At 37.7% G+C, this 21,123-nt stretch overlaps 1 protein-coding gene across 1 annotated transcript in view; it reads right to left on the minus strand.

Moving 5' to 3' along the window:
• pcdh15b (protocadherin-related 15b) overlaps positions 1-21,123 on the minus strand; it is a 423,399-nt gene that overhangs the window by 174,598 nt on the left and 227,678 nt on the right. Inside the window, exons 18-19 of the mRNA XM_051673714.1 lie at positions 20,485-20,578; positions 11,905-12,033 (exon numbers count right to left, since the gene is read on the minus strand). Of these exons, the coding sequence (XP_051529674.1) occupies positions 11,905-12,033; positions 20,485-20,578 (223 nt within the window). The remainder of the gene's footprint in view (positions 1-11,904; positions 12,034-20,484; positions 20,579-21,123) is intronic.

Here is a 21,123-nt window from a genome sequence, read left to right on the forward strand (position 1 = left end):
AAAATCCAAAATAAATCAAAACTGTGTTATATTTTAGCATCTTCAAAGTAGTCAACCTTTGCCTAAAATTTGCAGACATGTACTCTTGACATTTTCCCATCTATATGCTGGCCACTTATTGGCTGCTTTTCTTTATTATTTGGCCCAAGTCATCAATTTCAAAAACTAAAAATTTTAGTTTTATAATGAAATAAATTAATATGATGGCACAATTATATTTTTGTCTACAAAACTAATTTCAAACATTTAAGCATACACTTTCAGATCAAAAGATTTTTAAGATCCTGAGAAACATTTCAGTCAAGTGTTTCAAAACTTTTGACCGGTAGTGTATATTACAGCTACATTTATTCCTTTTAAACATCATTTTTCAGGTTACAATTTTATACCATCCTTTTTTTTTTTACAGACAAACTTTTTGCCCAATTTTGATAAGTGGTTGTGACTATGGAAATTAGGCATGGTAACCGTAAATAGTAAGTAGTTGGAAACGTCAGCAAACTATCCTCTCCTACACAAGACCAACAATGACGGAAACACAGCCGCAGCGTGGCGGTCATGAACAGATGATACATTTTACTAACAAAAAATATCAGCCAATTAATTTATTTGACATAATTTGATATCCATTTTGCAAGTTAATCCTAACCTTTACTATCTGGCTAATTTTCTAACTTTTTTTTGCTGTTATATTTTTTAGCCCTGATTCAAAACCTAGTGGCGCTGGTAGTGCACTTGGCAGTGGTAAACAGTCTACAGCTAGGCTAATGAACTTATTACTAGGCATAAAAATGTTTATTCAAATTATTATTAAAAATTAATTAAGAAACATGGAGTAATGTGGAAATAGCTAAGTCAAATATGCAGATCACGGATGGTCTGCTGTGGCGACCCCTAACGGGAGCAGCCGAAAGAAGAAGAAGGAGTAATGTGGAAATAGAGAGCTGGATGTGTCCAAACTAGTCAGGACAAGGAATATATATATATATATATATATATATATATATATATATATATATATATATATATATATATATATATATATATATATATATATTTAAATGGTTAGAGTTACTGTAATTTCGGGATGGCAGCTCTGAGATCTCGGAAGTTATTTGTTTCTATGATAACACTCATAATGCCAAAAATGTTGTTGTTGTTGATAATAGCAAAATATTTATATCTACATTAATTATTTGCCTCTATATGTTCTTGCAAAATGTTTAAAGGGATAGTTCATCCCAAAATGAAAATTCTCTCATCATTTACTCACCTTCATGCAATCCCAGATGTGTATGAATTTCTTCTGCAGAACACAAATTATTATTTTTAGAACACTATTTCAGCTCTGTAGGTACATACAATGCAAGTGAATTGGGTACCAACATTTTAAAGCTCCAAAAATCACAAAAATGCAGAATAAAAATAATCCATGTCTTCAAAAGCTATAAAATGTGTGTGTGGGTGTGAAATAGATCAATATTTAAGTCCTTTTTTTATTTTAAATCTACACTTTCACTTTCAATTCCAAATTCTTCTTTTGTTTTTGGCAATTCTCATTCTTAGCGCATATCAGCACTTACTGGGCAGGAAGTAACATTTATAGTAAAAAAAAAAAGGACTTAAATATTGATCTGTTTCTCACCAACACCTATCATATTGCTATAGAAGACATGGATTTAAACACGGGAGTCTTTTGAATTACTTTTATGCTGCCTTTATGTCCTTTTTGGAGCTTAAAAGTTCTGGCCACTATTCACTTGCATTGTCTGGACCTACAAAGCTGAAATATTCTTCTAAAAATCTTCATTTGTGTTTTGCAGAAGAAAGTCATACACATCTTGGATGGCATGAGGGTGAGTAAATGATGAGATAAATTTCATTTTTGGGTAAGCAATTCTTTAAGAACTAAGAAAACACTCAAAGTAACAATATCATAATAAAACTGCATATCCAACAGAAATGTGTAAGCTACCTTTAACTGTTGAGGCTGTTGCCATATTGGTACTTTTTACTTGACACTACGACTGTCAAGTTGGAGCTTTCAAAGAATTCCAAATTTACCACTTCGAATTACATGTTCTACAAGTACATGAATGCTTAAATTCATAATCTCATAATAACGACAATTCTGACATGACGTGAATGCACCATAAGGCACAAAACAAGGTAGAGTTTTACAATTATAAATGAGTTTTATGTATTTAACAACTGTTTTGAATGTGGCCCATCCTGATTTTAGGTGTCTAAATGATCCATTTTATAAAACTTGTTTTACTGTTATGAGTCTTTCTTGTTTTTGTTACTTTAGCTTGCTTTTTATACACCGATCAGCCACAACATTAAAACCACCTGCCTAATATTGTCTAGGTCCCCCTCGTGCCACCAAAACAGCGTCAACCCGCATTTCAGAATAGAGATTATATTATTTTGTATAGAATGGCTATCTGAGTTACCGTAGACTTTGTCAGTTTGAACCAGTCTGGCCATTCTCTGTTGACCTCTCTCAACCACAAGGCGTTTCCGTCCATAGAACTGCCCCTCGCTGAATGTTTTTTTGTTTTTGGCACTATTTGGAGTAAATTCTAGAGACTGTTGTGCATGAAAATCCCAGGAGATCAGCAGTTACAGAAATACTCAAACCAGCCCATCTGGCACCAACAATCATGCCACGGTCCGAATCACTGAGATCATTTTTTTTCCCCCATTCTGATGGTTGATGTGGACATTAATTGAAGCTCCTGACCCGTATCTGCATGATTTTATGCACTGCACTGCTGCCACATGATTGGCTGATTAAATAATCGCATGGATGCCAGATGGGTTTGATTATTTCTGTAACTGCTGATCTCCTGGAATTTTCATACACAACAGTCTCTAGAATTTACTCCAAGTGGTGGCAAAAAATAAAATAAAATAAAATAAAATAAACATCCAGTGAGCAGCAGTTCTGCAGATGGAAATGCCTTGTATGATGACAGAGGTCAACAGAGAATGGCCAGACTGTTTTGAACTGACAAAGTCTACTGTAACTTAGATAACAGCTCTGTACAACTGTGGTGTGAAGAATAGCATCTAAGAATGCTATTCTGAGATGCAGGTTGGCGCTGTTTTGGCGGCGCGAGGGGGACCTACACAATATTAGGCAGGTGGTTTTAATGTTGTGGCTGATCGGTGTATATACACTACCAGTCAAAAGTTTTGAAACAATTACTCATTTTTTATTATAATTTTTTTCACATTTTAGAATAATAGTGAAGTCATCAAAACTATGGAATAACATAAATGGAACTATGGGAATTATGTTGTGACTAAACAAAATCCAAACTAAATCAAAACTGTTTTATATTTTAGCATCTTCAAAGTAGTCACCCTTTGCCTAGAATTTGCAGACATGTACTCTTGACATTTTCTCAACCAACTTCTTGAGGTATCACCCTGGGATGCTTTTTAAACAGTATTGAAGGAGTTCCCATCTATGTTGGGCACTTATTGGCTGCTTTTCTTTATTATTTGGTCCAAGTCATCAAATTCAAAAACTGTTTTTTTAAATAAAATTTTAGTTTTATAATGAAATAAATTAATATGTTGGCACAATTATATTTTTGTCTACAAAACTAATTTCAAACATTTAAGCATACGCCTTCAGATCAAAAGATTTTTAAGATCATGAGAAACATTTCATTTTAAGTGTTTCAAAACTTTTGACCGGTAGTGTATGTTATAATTGTTGTTTGTTTGTCATTTGCTTTAAGGCTACATCTACATTAATCCAGATACATTTGAAAACAGTGTTTTCGTTTTCGAAATGCTCTCTGTCCACACTGCCGTTTTCAAGCATTTTCCAAAAGTTGCTTGTCCACACTGAAACATAAGAAAACGCTTAAATCCCCTTGCTGCACGTGCGAAAAATTGCTGTTGCATGTACGGTCTGAAATGCAATTGTCCTCATGTTCCGTCGCCGGACACCAATTCCGAGTAAATTTCCCGTTGCTTTTGAAGCAATGTGAATGTTGTATGAAGTAACATTTATCTTTAACAATGCTATTAAAGTGAATATCAGGCACAACAGCGCCGCTATAACACGGGCCGCCATCTTGATCGTCACATGACCAGTGTTGCCAACTACTTTCAATGAAAAGTAGCTAAAGGCTGCTCAAAAAGTCGCTAAATGTTGCTAGATGATGTCATGCGTTAATTAGCATATTCATGACGTCATCGTGTTGTATTTGCATTCCGCCTTGTGTCAGCCCTTTAAATCTGTTTGCTTCTCTCCTACTTTCTATGCTCATATACTGTATTTTAATACTGCCAAATGCCCAATAAAGCTGTTCTCATTTACATATTTGTTCTGTTTCTGCCGTGCGGTCAACTGAATGCGCTGCTCCTCTGTCTGCCACTCATTGAATAGAGTAGACGCAAAGAGAGGTGTGCCTGCGGCAGGAAAGCAAAACCTCGTGCTCACACGGCAAGTGCTTTACTCTACAGAAAGTAGCTATGGTTTGTCAAAAAATTCGCTAGATTTGTCGCTAGGTGCTTTTTAGAAAAGAAGTCGCTAAAGGGTTCTGAAAAGTCGCTAAATGTTGACAACACTGCACGTCATCTAATACGTCATTGTTTTCAGATATGTCCATTTTCCTAGTCCACCCTACAACAGCATTTTCAAATGTATCCACTTGGGAGATCATTTTCAAAAAGCTCAGTTTTTGCTGTCTCGGTGTGGACAGAAGGCCAAACATAGAGAAAAGATGCATTTTCAAACAATAATGTATGAGTGTGGACATGACCTAAGTGGTACATAATGTGAATCTGGTGTTGCACTGATGATGTCAGACTTATTATTTATGTATCTGTTATGAATATTTTGTTTTGTTTTACATCTATCCACAATTTTAAATAAAACAAATTATAATAAAAATCAAGAGAAAAAAAAAAAAAACATCAAATGAAAAATGTTTCATTTGTACAGTATTTTATTCATGGTCTATCCAAAACATAGGCATTTAAACAACTTTGTCTTATAGTATAAGTTACTATACCTACACTGGCGGCCAAAAGTTTGAAATAATGTACAGATTTTACTGTTTTGGAAGAAAATTGGTACTTTAATTCACCAAAGTGGCATTCAACTGATCACAAAGTATAGTCAGGACATTACTGATGTAAAAAAAAACAGCACCATCACTATTTGAAAAAAGTCGTTTTTGATCAAATCTAGACAGGTCCCATTTCCAGCAGCCATCATCACTCCAACACCTTATCCTTGAGTAATCATGCTAAATTGATAATTCGGTACTAGAAAATCACTTGCCATTATATCAAACACAGTTGAAAGCTATTTGGTTTGTTAAATGAAGCTTAACATTGTCTTTGTGTTTGTTTTTGAGTTGCCACAGTATGCAATAGACTGGCATGTCTTAAGGTCAATATTAGGTCAAAAATGGCAAAAAAACAAACCAGCTTTCTCTAGGAACTCGTCAGTCAATCATTGATTTAAGGAATAAAGGCTATACAATGCTTGAAACTGCCAAAAAACTGAAGATTTCATACAAAGGTGGACACCACAGTCTTCAAAGACAAATAACAAATGGCACTAACAAGGACAGAAAGAGATGTGGAAGGTCAGATGTACAACTAAACAAGAGGATAAGTACAGAGTCTCTAGTTTGAGAAATAGACACCTCACATGTCCTCAGCTGACAGCTTCATTGAATTCTACCCGCTCAACACCAGTTTCATGTACAACAGTAAAGAGAAGACTCAGGGGTGCAGGCCTTATGGGAAGAATTGCAAAGAAAAAGCTACTTTTGAAACAGAAAAAAACAAAAAGAAAAGGTTAGAGTGGCCAAAGAGTGTTATGGATCTTAACCCCATTGAACATTTGTGTGATCAGCTAGACTGTAAGGTGTGTGAGAAGTGCCCGACAAGACACATCTATGACAAGTGCTACAGGAAACGTGGGGTGAAATGTCACCTGAGTTTCTGGACAAACTGACAGCTCGAATGCCAAGGATCTGCAAAGTTGTCATTGCTGCATGCGTAGGATTTTTTGATGAGAAATCTTTGAATTATTTTTTTTTTTCAAATTGTAATAGTAATTTTTCACGTTATTAATGTCCTGACTATACATTGTGATCAGTCGAACGCCACTTTGGTGAATAAAAGTACCAATTTCTTTGCATAAGAGCAAAATCTGTACATTATTCCAAAATGACGTGTATGTGCCTCGTTGTGCGCATCGCAGCGTATCATTTCCTGTTAAAATGAATACCTGAGGTGCTACAACAATTACTTTTTTTTTTTCACTTTCACACAAATCACCAGTAAAACGCCAGATGATCCATTCATAAACATGTACTTTTCACCCTGTTTCTCACACAATGCAATCTTATCACATCAAAACATTTTTACCATAGTGCATAACTTATAATATGATACATCTTAAGGTTTGCATTTCATAATCAACTACATGGGTGTACAAATCCTGGAAAGTATGTCTAAGCATTAGCAAAAGTGTCATAGAAGAATCATTTTTAATTTCACATTTGCTTTTATGACACTATCGGTTAAGTTAGGGTAGGGTAGGTTTTGGTTTTGTTAATTTAAGAGTTTTTAAACAGTGGACATTTCACCTAGGACTTGCCGTGATACATGTAATGAACCATGTTATATGAGATCAGACAGTCACAGTCTGTCTACCTCTTGTTTTTCAAGGACTCTTATTGTGAAGTTTTCTCCCGGACAACATATCCCATAGTGCACTGCCCTCATCACTTCCATCTGTTCTTCATCATCCACACCTGTATTCCATTCCCTCATTTAGCTACTTGTGTTCAAATACCCTCTAGTTTTGTTCATTCATTTGTCAGTCCTTGAAGTGTTACGTTGTGTTGATGATGTGTTTCGTTGTTTTGTTATTTTGTGATGTTTAGCTTAATCGTTTGCTCCACTCCAGCATTTGTTCCACTCCAGCGTTTATGATTAAAATATTGAAAGTATCTACTCCTGCATCTCCTCTCTTCCTCTTCCACTCCACAGACCCAACGTTACAGAAGGACTGACCAAACTAAATGGATCTACCGCCTGCAGTAGCAGTCCTCCTCCTCGAACAAGGAGATCATCCAGTTGAGGATCACGTGTGTGAGTTTCTCCATCTCGCGAATCTGGTGCACTATGATAAACATGCTCTGAGTTTCTTCAGAGCTGGCCTGAATAGTGCATTGAAGGAGCTGATGCCTCCGTCGGGTCCTCGCTGGATGATCGCCGACTACGTGGAGGTGACTCTGCAGCTATGCGGTTCTCCTTTCACTGTGGGTATGGAGGATGATGACTTTGAATCTCCTCCCACAGCGGATGCCCTCCAAGCATTCCACGGCTCCTCCCTCCAAGCTTTCCATGGCTCCTCCATCCAAGCCTGCCACGGTTAATGAGCCAGCGCCCACACCTGCCACGGCTAACGAGCCAGCGCCCATGCCTGTAGCCTCGACCATCCCAGAGCCAGTGCCTGTAGTCTCGACCGTCCCAGTGCCAGTGTCTGTAGCCCCGACCATCCCAGTGCCAATGCCTGTTGCCTCTACTGACCCTGAGCCAGCTCTCACTATGTTAATAGACCTGGACTTGCTCCCCGCCCTAGTTCCCACCCTGACTACCCTTCATCCTCCACTGGTTCCAGCCAGCTTAATGGACACTCTGGTTCCATCCAGTACCCTGACCCTTCCTCCTCTGCTGGCTCCACTCAAGATAGCTCCTCCTCCTCCTCCTGGTAAGCCAGTTCCCCCCAAGCCACCGGCTCGACCATCGACCCCGGTGATTTCACAGGCAAGGGGATCTGTTGACCTTCTGACTCCGCCTTGGCCCTCTGAGCCCTGGACTCCACCTTGGCCCTCCGATCCCTCATCAGCGCCTCGGCTCTACGTCCCCTGGTCTCCACTATGGGCTGTCAGCCTATCAGCGTCACCGGGGTCCCTCGTCCCTCCAACTCCTCCTTGGTCTGTCGGTAACCTGGCTCCGCCTTCGGCTCCACCAGGGACCTCCTCCCCTCCAGCACCGCATTGGTCCTCAGTCCCACCGGCTCCACCTCAGTCCTCCAATCCCCCAGCTCTGCCTCGGACCTCCAAGCCTTCAGTGCTGCCTCGGTTCTCCAAGCCTCCAGCTCCACCATGGTCCTTCAAGCCTTCGGCTACACTCCGGGCACTAAGATCCCCAGTTCCACCCCTTGAGCCTTCTACGACTCCGCTTTCCCTGACTCCACCCCTCGAGCCTTCCATGGCTCCGCCTCCCAGGCCTCCTGACCCTGTCCCTGCTCTGTGGCAGCCTCTCAGGCCTCCTGATGCTGTCCCTGCTCTGTGGCTGCCTCCCAGGCCCCCGGATCTTTTCCTTGCTCTGAGGCTGCCACCCAGGCCTCCGGATCCCATCCCAGCCCTGAGGCTGCCCCCAGGCCCCCTTGTTGTTCAAGGACTCTTATTTTGAAGTTTTCTCCTGGACTACATCTCCCATAGTGCACTGCCCTCAACACTTCCATCTGTTCTTCATCCACACCTGTATTCCATTCCCTCATTTAGCGACTTTATTTTTGTTTAAATACCCTCTAGTTTTGTTCATTCATTTGTCAGTCCTCGAATTGTTACGTTGTGTTGATGAAGTGATTCATTGTTTTGTTATTTTGTGATGTTTAGCTTAATCGTTTGTTCCACTCCAGCATTTGTTCCACTCCAACGTTTATAATTCAAATATTGAAAGTATCTACTCCTGCGTCTCCTCTCTTCCTCTTCCACTCCACGGACCAAGCATTACAACAACATGGTTATTTTAAATATAAACCATTATTTTGCAATAGTTCCAGCTTTGTGAAAAATGCCTAAATACCACCACAATATGGGATTTTGGTTATTACCTCCACCCGTAGTTAGTTGGTAACACATCCCAGAAACATGGTGCTTGCCCATCTTATGAGGTGTTAAATTAAAGTATCAAAGTCTAATGCATACTGTATATAATGTACAGCAGATATGTGTTAAGGAAAGCACAGCTAATAAACAGTCTGCCAGCATTAGCCTGTGATTGTTCCACTGACAAGTGCGGCTCTATTAATCTAGACCGCTAATTACAACTCTTCGCAGCTTAACAGAGCCCAACAAGGCTCCTCATTACAGGATGTCCCCGAGGGTATTATTTAAATTACATTTCTTTAATTGGAAAATCACAAACAGCAGAGTGGGCAGGGCCTTCGGCGGGTAGCCTGGTGGTATATGCCAGTTGGGTGAGAGTGAGATGAGGGCTCCAGAGGGCAGAGGAACACACTAAAGCTGCTGGCATCATACCTGTGCCCCAGTAGCCCTTGATTAACACCAATCATATGAGACCCCCAAAGAGATTGAAATCCTCAAACAGAACATCAGAAGAGCAACAGCGAGCCATGGATCTATGAAGCATGTTATAGGAATAGGATGTAGGATTAACTACAGTTCAGTGTTTCCTGCACCATAACTGAATCTACAACTCCAAGGCAATATAAAATACAATATAAAGTCAGTTATGAGCTTGCAGTCTGAATTAAATGTTACAAAGAGAGAAAGACATTAGGAAATAGACAATAAATAAATAAGTGATTTCAGAGACTTTTTAGCAGAGACGGGCCACTTCTATTAAAAATAATGGAAGAAATTGGAACGCCCAATAGTCAATGAATGTAGAAAGGAAGTCACGCTTTACAGTAAAAAGAGTCAATCACCTTTTAGATACAGACATCGCCTGTCAATCAACTTGAGAATGTGCATGCGCATTAGCTATACAACCCAGGTTTTTTTTTTTTAGCATAATCTGAGGTAAAGTAGCAAAATTTATGAAAGCAGTGTTGTCAGATTTAACTGCTGATTTAAAATATGTTCTTTGATTTTAATCTTGACCAGTCATTTTGAAGATTTTGATTTTTACCCATTGCACTTGTATGCCGCTTGTTTACATAGAAAAAAGCTGCCCGGGAACGTTCCAAAGATGGTCGCCAGTGGACTGACTTGGTAAAAAGACTTTGGTGATTCTCACAAAAACTTTGAAGACATGTCCTGGCCACATTTAACACTAAATGGATGCATTAAATTACATTAAATTAAATACGAAATTATATTTTGTATAACAAAAATTAAGCCTGCATTAATCATTAAGAATTGTGGCATTATATTCAGAACATTTTTCTTTTTTAGCACTCGTTCGGACATTTTACGTTCACTATTTCCATTATTTTCAATTATGATTATTATTACCATAAGACGGGTATATATTTATCGTTTACTGTAGTTTTACTGAATTGTATGCTGTTTCATAATATTTTTTATGTTTTTATTTAATTAAAATGAGAGAAAACAAACAATACTAGCAAGGGAAAATTATTATGTTATATAAACACAAATTATATATATAGAATACTGTATATATATATATATATATATATATACAGTGGAATATACAGTGCATGAATACATATATATACATATATATATATATATATATATATATATATATATATATATATATATATATATATATATATATATGTATTCATGCACTGTATATTCCACTGTATATATATATATATATATATATATATATATATATATATATATATATTCATGCACTGTATATTCCATGTTGTGGTAATGACAACCATCTTTTTTCGCATTGTGATAATGAGAATTTGGGGATTATATAATAAAACCCTAGACAGGTGGCCAGTCCATCTCAGGTCAAACACACACCGACAAACACATTCACAGTCTCACTCACACCTACGGGCTATTTAGGAAACCCACACGAACACGGGGAGAACATGCAAACTCCACAGAGAAAAACCTTCTTGCTGGGAGGCGACAGTGCTACCCAATGAGCCACCATGCTGCCCAAGATTAAATGTGCAGGGGTAAAATAAGAAAAATGTGTGGAGGTAAAATTTGTAAAACTGGGGGTAAAACTGTCATGAAAATAATGTCACAATGTAAAAAATCGTAAAGGCTAAAAAAAAAGGCTTATTTTTTATAATATGTCTTATTTGCTTCTTTTGATTTTGAAATATAATATTCCAGGACATTGTCTTGATAGGTTTCGTGAGGGTTTGGGAATCAAGAACCAGTCGAGAACTTCAACATCTATCAAAGTGAACGGAACACCATGCTAAACTGAATCTATGGCACCACAGCAAAAAAAAAACTTTATAAGTTATAAAACTTTTGAAATAATGATGATGAATGAGGTTGCAGTCTGTCTATTGTGTTGCCCTCGTTGGTTACACGCAAAAAACAAACACACAGCACAACCAGTGTAGTTATGAGCTGTTTCTTAAAGTAATAAAGAATCATACATTGAATCATTAGGAATTCTGAATTGTTAAGGGATAGTTCACCCATAAACTAAACTTTTTCATTATTTTATCACCCTCATGTTGTTCTAAAAGTTCTTCAGTTGGACAGAAAAGAACATAATAGGTAGAATGACCATACACTTTGATTGTATAGAAGAGACCAAAAAAAAGAAAAGACTTTTGAAAAGAGAGAAATTTGCTAAATATGCGTAAAAGTTTGCAGATTATATCTGGGCCTGCTTATGACTATTGGCCTGTTTTCCATAAGTACAATAGAAGGAGAGAGGTCAGGAAAGTCCACAAACAAAATTACACAAACTCTCAAACAGAAAGTTCTGGCAGTACATAATATCCATTTGAATGCCATGACTCCAGAGGGCAGAAAGTGGATGCACAGCAAATAGTTGTGTATTAATGCTTTGGCAATATTGTATGTAAAAACAATCATGCCAATAAAGTACTTTAAATTGTAAATTGTAGTTTGGAGTTCAAACAGAAAGGGAGGGAGAAGAGAACGAGTAGAATGAATTCTGGATGTGGGCATCCAGGCTTACCTTCACTTGACCCACAAAAGCATTGGCCTTTTCCTCTTGAACTGTGAGATTGAGGGGCAGGAGCGGATCGAACACTGGGTCATTATCATTGACATCAGTCACCACTATATTCACCATAGCAGTCGAAGTCTGCCAACAAGAAACATTCAGGTTACTTACATCTTTCAATGCAGTTCTCTAAAGAAAAACATTACACTCATTTAGGATGCGGTTCTCTGTTCAAACTTGAGGCTAGCATGTAAACAAATTTAACTGTTAAACTGTTATATTACATTAATTTTGTCTCTGCCTGGTAGTGGACAGTGTTTGCTTTCATAAACAATTATCCATTTACATTGATTAATTTACATATAATTTGTGAAATTGCTAACATATTTGCATTCATCATCAAGCAATGAATTGGGTCTAATGAAAAATATCCACAGCTGTTGAGCGGATTGGTGCTTCAGAGTATAGATCGCCAGCACCAAAATTAACATGCTGGCGGGAGAAATTTCGGAGAAATTATAATGAACTGTCTCTATTTCAAATAATTCACAAAGTGACTTATTTTGAAAGATGAGGAATGGAAAAATACAAACATCTACACATACAAAATAAAATAAAAATGCACCTTGTGTAAGCGTACACAGCACCTCTAATTTACACATATACAGTACAATACATAGCTTTTACACATATTGTAGTTATAATGTTTTAGGGTCACTACAGTCTCCCTAACAAAGTTACCCCTTCAAGTTGTTATACTCATTATTCTATATGTTAATCAAGAATATTTTTGTAACATATTTGAATGATGTTTGGAACACCATTTATTTAAACATAACTCACTTGTGAATATGTAGACCTATCTTTAATTACAAGCTGTCATATGAATAATCACGGTTCATTTCGAAATGGCCACAACCCAAAAAAATGACTGGCTTTTCAGTAAGAGAACCAGCTGTTAAGTGTGTGATTCATGTGAGAGAGTGACTCTAACTCGCACCTGATTCATTTTTATGAATCTTTTTGGTGGACTTATTAAAAAGAACCTGTTCATAAAATTCATTTATCCGCATATTTGACATCACAGTTCATGCTGTTTTGCTGTTGCCTGCTGTGATGAGTAGATGTTCTCATCAGGCTAGATAAAGTGATAATTGCATAGCATATCAGCAGAATTAAAATAATTTTATAAGAAATTAATGAACAAGCAAGCAAGCAAGCAAACAAACAAACAAACGAACAAATAAGCCAGGCCTTTTAGAAGTTTAAAAAAATTAATTAAATAAATAAAAATAAAACAGAACCAAATACTTCAGCAAGATTAAATGAGCAAGTGAATGAATGAATGAATGAATGAATGAATGAACAAAAAATAAAAAACGAACAAATTAACAAACAAGCCAGGCCCTTTAAAGGTTCTCACTAGACTGCACAAACCGATGACTACATAACAAATCAAACAAAACCAACTACTTTAGCAAGAAATTAAAGTGCATGCGAACAAATGAACAAACAAACAAACAAATGAATGAATGTTCGAACAACCCAGGCCTTTTATGATTTCTTACTAGAATGAACAAAGTGACAGTTATGTAACCAATCAAATGAAACCAAATACTTCTGCAAGAAATGAACGAGCAAGCGAAAAACAAACAAACAAACAAACAAACAAATGAATGAATGAATGAACAAATGAATGGTGTCTTTTAGACTATCAAGATAGACAAGGTACAAATGTAAATGTCCTTTCATATAGCATACATATAGTTTTAGTACACCTTTTTAGTTTTATGTTTCTGTTTTGCAGGTACATGTGTACTTATTTAGCTATACAATGCAGCCTGAAGTACTCCAATGTGGCCTATTTGTCTACTCAGCTATTTAGAAAAAAAAGTCAAGGCATTTTCAGAAGGCAAGCCACTCTAAAACCAAGAAGATTCGGCTGCAAACCAAAAATCCATGGGCCAAACGTATTTCTCTCATAACCATTAATGTTGCTTTGCCTTTTTATGTTTTCCTGCACCCATTTATGCAGAGTCAGATCCAATCTTGTTACTTCCTCTAAAACCATAAAGCACTGGAGGTAATATCCCAGTTGGGCAAGGATAAAACCTATTTTCCATTAATTAGCAGATGTGTCTTTCCCAGCCTGCTTATTTGTTAAAGCTTTAAATGCTGGAGAGTTTGGCAGATTGGCTGAGTAAATTTTCAGTGTGCAGTCAATAAAGTCTACTCTGTGGAAACAAGAGGGTAACATAATGTAAGCTGTTTTGTTTGTCAATAATAACATAAATAGATTCACAAAAAAGGTATCTTGTGAATATGAATGCGAATGATTCCATTAATGTTGAGGACATCAAGGGTGCAACTAATATTGTAAACAAACAAATATTGTATTTTGTTGGTAGAGTCTGAGCCGCAAATGCCACTTCACAACCAAGTTCATCCAAATATCACTTCTATCTGGAAACATTTCTACTGTACACTCAATGCTAATAATGTTATTATAATTATGGTAATACCGTTTAAAAAAAAAACACTGTGCGCCCGCCAGTATTTTGAAGCTTGAGTACCATTGTAGTTCAGTAGCGCCGGTATACTGTGTAACGTTAGTCACATACAGGACATTACTATGGCTTGCGAGCAAGTTGTACTCTACACAGTTAGCTAAATGATATAACTACAAAACTTTCCATGAATTAAAAGATGTTATTAAATTTCAATAGTCAAAAGTCTGGCTAGACTAAAATACCATCAATACCCCTTATGTCCTACTTCTCACAGGGCTGGAAAGCTCTCTCTTTTGGATTTTTGCTTTCGCCTTGGTGAGGTAATCTGGCTCTCTGACCGCTCCCTGAGCAAACCACCTCCCTGAGAACCAGGGACAGAGGTCAGGCACCGAGTGTCACCCAGAGCCCTTAGAAAGTGCCTAATTTTGCAATCTCTCCTGTCCGCTACACTCTGGAAATGACAGCTTATTTAATTGGCTAATGACTATGTGGTTTAGCAAAGGTCACTGTATATTAAAAACCTTTCTTAATCGCACCTGCTCCCTCCGGCCTTACATCTCACATTTACCCTCAACTGAAGCAGAGAGGTCACGTCGGGACACTTGTGGGTAGATGGGGACACACGATGGAGAGTTATCTCATCTTACTTTCATGAGCTAAGCACACAGGAGCATCTTTTTCAACAGAGCAGGAGAAATGAGACATCACGGATCTGAGAATTCTGCCAATTAAGGTGTGTTTTGAATTACTCTGGGGGGTTAAAAAAAGGAATAGTTCTGCCAAAAATAACAATTCTGTCATTTACTCAGACCCCTGTGACTTTTGTGTAAGGGTATATTCAGTTTTACAACTTCATTGCCGTGACAAAGTGACCCTAACCCGCTGTAAACCATAAAACTACAGTGATACAGTGAAAATGGCAATTTAAATAACTTCACAACTCAATTAATAAACAAGTTTTAACAGAAAGATTAATGTAGGTGCTTTTATAAAATGATAAGCTTCGCATTTCTGCATGTAAAACATCCAAAAAAATACCCCATTAATTTCCACTATAAAAGCGACATAATTTTTTGTGCTGATCAACATTATGCCACAAATGCTGTCGACTGAGTTTAACTTGTACTGAAACTCAAATATTCCTTTTAACGTCAAACTGTTCCTCACACTATACTATCATATGACTTCAGTAGACTTGGTAAATTGTGCTAGAGTTAAAGGTGAAGTGTGTAATTTCTGCACTACTAGTGGCACCAAACGGAATTACAAAAATAAAGTATGTTTTCAAACAACCTTTGCCAACAACCCTCAGACCCATCTAGCCCTTTCGCACTCTCTGATTCCCTATGAACAAATAGGCCGTACTAAATAAAAGCTGAACATTTAGCATCATAATGAACAAGACCACTATAACATAAACACATCGGGCAAAAAGCATGGAAAAGGAATCCGGTCATCCAATAACACTGTCGGGATTGAACGGCAGCTGGCATGCAGGGGATCTAGCACAAGATATAGGATAGTTCTTGGTAACTAGTAAGCGTAACAATACATATTCCGAGTATCTTATGAATTTATCTGAAGCTCGACTGTAATGAGCTAACTTGTGTGGCAATACCAGAGAGTAGCTTACCTGTCGAGAAGCAACACGGCAAGATTTGAACCCCAAAAATTCCCTTAAAGTCCTCCACATTGTAAATGTTCACTCTGGTTTTACGCCGTTCTCTGACTCTTTGTCTTTTAGCAAGTCTTCGAATTTTGGTGAAGCTAAGTTTAGTTTCCTCTGTAACACGTCTGCCATGGATGTTCATATTCTTCCGGTTGAACAGTTTTACTACAAGTAGCCACGCCCCAAACTCACGCTATAGGTTGAGCTAGAAAGGGATGGGTAGAGCTGAGCGGGCCGCACAAAAATATAAACATCAATGTTTTGACAGTGCCTGGGAGGCTCAGTGTTTACACTTCTGGGGGAGGTAAACCCACAGATGCCTTACTTATAGTTGTCAATGAAAAATAATCTGGGATATAAGAACGTATTTTGAAATACACACGAAAAAAGATACACACTCCACCTTTAAATGGACCACTTTTCTGATACATTTATGGTGCCTGTGCATCCTCATGCTCCATTTACTGCAGTGTAGGGTGAGTACAACATGAGGGTGAGTAAATAATGAGCAAATTTTAATTTTCCATTTTTAGGTGAACCAATCCTTTAATTCTTGGTACTTGACAGGAAAGAATTCACCTTTATTTGTTTGTTCAGGTCACAGCACGGTTTCGCTAATGTGACACTAAAGGCATTGACATATCACAAATCCGACCTTGATGTAACATAATTCCTCTGTTAGACAACATCCTCAGCAATTTGTATATAAATGGGCAACATTGTGCTTCAGCAGGGTTTTTATGCACTTTCTTCTGGGTACGGCAAGAGATTATCCTTGAGTTTAGAGGTGAGCAGATTACTTGTGTGTCCTTGATGCTGGTTGTAATTCCAACCATCTCTTTCATTGAGGAATACTAAGTGAGATTTTCTTGGCTGGTTCAACCAGTAAGGGACATGAGCTCAATGAGAGAGTGGAAACAATGCTTCATAATTAAAAAGCCTGTTCGGCTCGTTTATCTCCATCATCACAGCATAATCACTCCATTGTAAGATGCACCTAATTTTCCTCTATTTAGATCAATCACTATGGGCCTCGGTGAGAGTGGACAGCACAGGAGAGACCCGTCACTGGAAATTGCTTTGAGACGTTATAAATCAAAGGAAGTCAAATACTTTTGCAAGAAAAAGCAAAAGGAAAAATGTTTTGAGCAAATGAACAAACGGACAAACAAAACAGTGAAATAAATCAGTGTGCTATAGAGCCATTTGATTGATTGACTGAATAAATTGATCAAAAGTACATGTCTTTCCATTTCCTAAACGCTGTCTACACTGGACACGAGCAGCGTGTCCTGCTGCGTCAAAAGCAAATCACTCCCATTATAATCAATCATGCTATCTCCACCAAAAATGCCAGTTGCGACGCAATATGTCGTGACGCACCTTCAGTTAATGAACTGTTTATCGTAAATAAACTGAGTTTATTTCTGACGTGCTCCAGAGCTACTCAAGCCACTTTATCTAGTCTGCCTAAAATAAACACAATTTTACATACAGAATATCATATTTTTTTCGTTATATATTTATTTCTGGCCGATATATTAAAGGCATCTGGTGATGTTTCTGGTCTCTGGTCTACTAAATTAAATCATATTTTGATTCTAACCATATGTATACAGAGTTTTAGCAAAAGTAAATTATGTATATACAGTTGAAGTCAGAAGTTTGCATACACCTTAGCCAAATACGAGTTTTTCACAATTCCTGACATTCAATCATAGAAAACATTCCCTGTCTTAGGTCAGTTAGGATCACTACTTTATTTTAAGAATGTGAAATGTCAGAATAATAGTAGAGAGAATGATTTATTTCAGCTTTTATTTCTTTCATCGCATTCCCAGTGGGTCAGAAGTTTACATACACTTTGTTAGTATTTGGTAGCATTGCCTTTAAATTGCTTAACTTGGGTCAAACTTTTTGGGCAGCCTTCCACAAGCTTCTCACAATAAGTTGCTGGAATTGTGGCCCATTCCTCCAGACAGAACTGGTGTAACTGAGTCAGGTTTTTAGGCCTCATGCTCGCACACATTTTTTTCAGTTCTGCCCACACATTTTTTATTGGATTGAGGTCAGGGCTTTGTGATGGCCACTCCAATACCTTGACTTTGTTGTCCTTAAGCCATTTTGCCACAACTTTGGAGGTATGCTTGGGGTCATTGTCCATTTGGGAGACCAATTTGCGACTGAGCTTTAACTTCCTGGCTGATGTCTTGAGATTTTACTTCAATATATCCACAACATTTTCCTTCCTCATGATGCCATCTATTTTGTGAAGTGCACCGGTCCCTACTGCAGCAAAGCGCACCCACAACATGATGCTGCCGCCCCCATGCGTCACGGTTGGGATGGTGTTCTTCGGCTTGCAAGCCTCATCCTTTTTCCTCCAAACATAGTAACGGTCATTATGGCCAATCAGTTAAATGTTGGTTTCATCAGACCTGAGTTCATTTCTCAAAAAAGTAAGATCTTTGTCCCCATGTGCACTTGCAAACTGTAGTCTGGCTTTTTTATGGTGATTTTGGGGCAGTAGATTCTTCCTTGCTGAGCAGCCTCTCAGGTTATGTCGATATAGGACTCATTTTACTGTGGATATAGATACTTGTCTACTTGTTTCCTCCAGCATCTGCACAAGGTACTTTGCTGTTGTTCTGGGATTGATCTGCACTTTTCGCACCAAATTACATTAATCTCTAGGAGATAGAATGCATCACCTTCCTTTGCGGTATGATGCCTGCGTGGTCCCAAAGTGTTTATACTTGCATACTATTGGTTCATGAATGTGGTACCTTCAGGCGTTTGGAAATTTCTCCCAAGGATGAACCAGACTTGTGGAGGTCCACAATTTTTTCTCTGAGGTCTTGGCTGATTTATTTTGATTTTCCCATGATGTCAAGCATAGAGGCACTGAGTTTGAAGGTAGGCCTTAAAATACATCCACAGGTACACCTCAAATTGACTCCAATTAGCCTATAAGAAGCTAATTGGCTAATTGCCTAAAGGCTTGACATCATTTTCTGGAATTTTTCATGACTACAACCTAAGTGTATGTAAACTTCTGACTTCAACTGTAAGTATATTTTATATAGATAGTTCACCCAAAAATGTAAATCCTCTCATCATTTACTAACCGTGTATGACTTTCTTTCTTATGAAGATTTTTAGGAGAATACTTCAGCTCTGTAAAAATAATGCATATGGCTCCAGTGGTTAAATCTATATCTTCAGAAGCTATTTGAAATGTGTGGGTGAGAAACAGATCAACATTTAAGTCTTTTTTTACAATGAATTCTCCTTCCTGTCCAGTAGGTGACAATCTGCAAAATCTGTAAAAATGCGAATAGCCAAAAATAAAAAAAGAAGAATGTGAAAGTGGCGATTGATAGTACAAGACAACTTAAATAATCATCTGTTTCTCACCCACACTTATCATATTGCTTCTAAAGATATGGATTTAACAACTGGAGTCATATGCGTTACTTTTATGCTGCCTTTATGTGCTTTTTGGAGATTTCAAGTTCTGGTCACCATTCACTTGCATTGAATGGATGTACAGAGCTTAAAAACTCTTTTTAAAATCTTTTTGTGATGAGGAGGAGGGCTAATCAGACGAGGAGAGGGATAAATGCAGCCGGATACGGCAGTTAGGGAGAGAGAGAGCCATACGCAGCTGCCGTGTGTGTGTCTATGTTTGTGTCTTTATGTTTCATTAAATATTACTTTGAATATTACTTCAGCCAGTTCCCGCCTACTCCTTTCCCATTTTAACCCTGTTACAGTTATCTTTTTCATTTTTGAAATTGGGTTATAAATACAATTATTATTTAATTACTTATTTTTAAACACAATTCACAATCATATTTTATCAAACTATTTTCTGTTAATGCCTGATCTTCTGTAAAGCTGCTTTGAAACGATGTGTGTTGTGAAAGGTGCTATACAAATAAAAATGACTTGACTTTTGTTGTTTCATGAATTATTTTGTGCTTCATAATTGTTTTACTTTTATAATTTTGCTGAAAAGCCTGTAATAGCCTGTTTAATGCAGGCATAGATATTGTTTCTGTGGTTATGATGGCGGAATGTCAATGAAAATTTTTAATAGCTTTTTGTTTTGCAGCCACAACTTTAAGTATGTGTCTATCCAGAAATTGACTTTCAAAAATACTTACATCCATGCAGCTAATTATGCAATATGAATCTGTGAGTAACTGAACGTTTTTGAATCTTGCATCTGCCCACCCTTGCTTAGTCATAATTGATACTTCTAGATTCAGACATGTTGTTATACTGCATCTGAAAGCATGCATGTGATGTCTTTTTAATCAGAAGATTAGATTAAACATCATTTGAACTTCAACTACAGCAGTGTTTGGTTTTCAGTGCGGAATGACTGAAAAGACAGGCTAGTCTTACCCCATCTGGCTTGCCATCGGAGGCTGTGATGGTTAGCGTGTAGTGATCCGTGACCTCTCTGTCCAGTGTTTGTGCCAGCAACAACAGCCCAGACCTGCAAGCAAATACCATGTTGAAAACAGAGCCCAAAGGTCTAACTGCTTAAAGGAATAGTTCACCCAAAAATGAAAATTATGTCCTCATTTGCTCACCTACATGTTGTTCCAAACCGTATGAGTGTCTTTCTTCTGTGGATCACAAAAGAAAAAGTTTGGCATAATGTACTGTTCGCTTTTTTCTTTGCAATTATCATGAATGGGGACTGGATGCAAGGAGGATGCAAAAGCACCATAAAGGTAGTCCTTTCAATGAATGTGCAATATTTCAAGTGTTCGAAAGCCATACGATAGATTTGTGTGACAAACAGACTGAACATTGCTATGCACTGAAAATCAGTGTGATTTTAAAATTGCGGAAGTAGCAATGTGAATGAATCATACTGAACTGGACCTTTTCAATCCAATCCATTCAACTCAATGATCTAGTCACAGCGGTTCTCAAGTTAAGAGCTCACTCCTGGGGAAGATTATCATTGAATATTGACATACATTTCTGTCTGCATTTCACACAAAGTCACCAAATGGCTTCAGAATACTTGGA

This window comes from Myxocyprinus asiaticus, chromosome 36, assembly GCF_019703515.2.
Source record: "Myxocyprinus asiaticus isolate MX2 ecotype Aquarium Trade chromosome 36, UBuf_Myxa_2, whole genome shotgun sequence".
Classification (NCBI taxonomy): Eukaryota; Metazoa; Chordata; class Actinopteri; order Cypriniformes; family Catostomidae; genus Myxocyprinus; species Myxocyprinus asiaticus.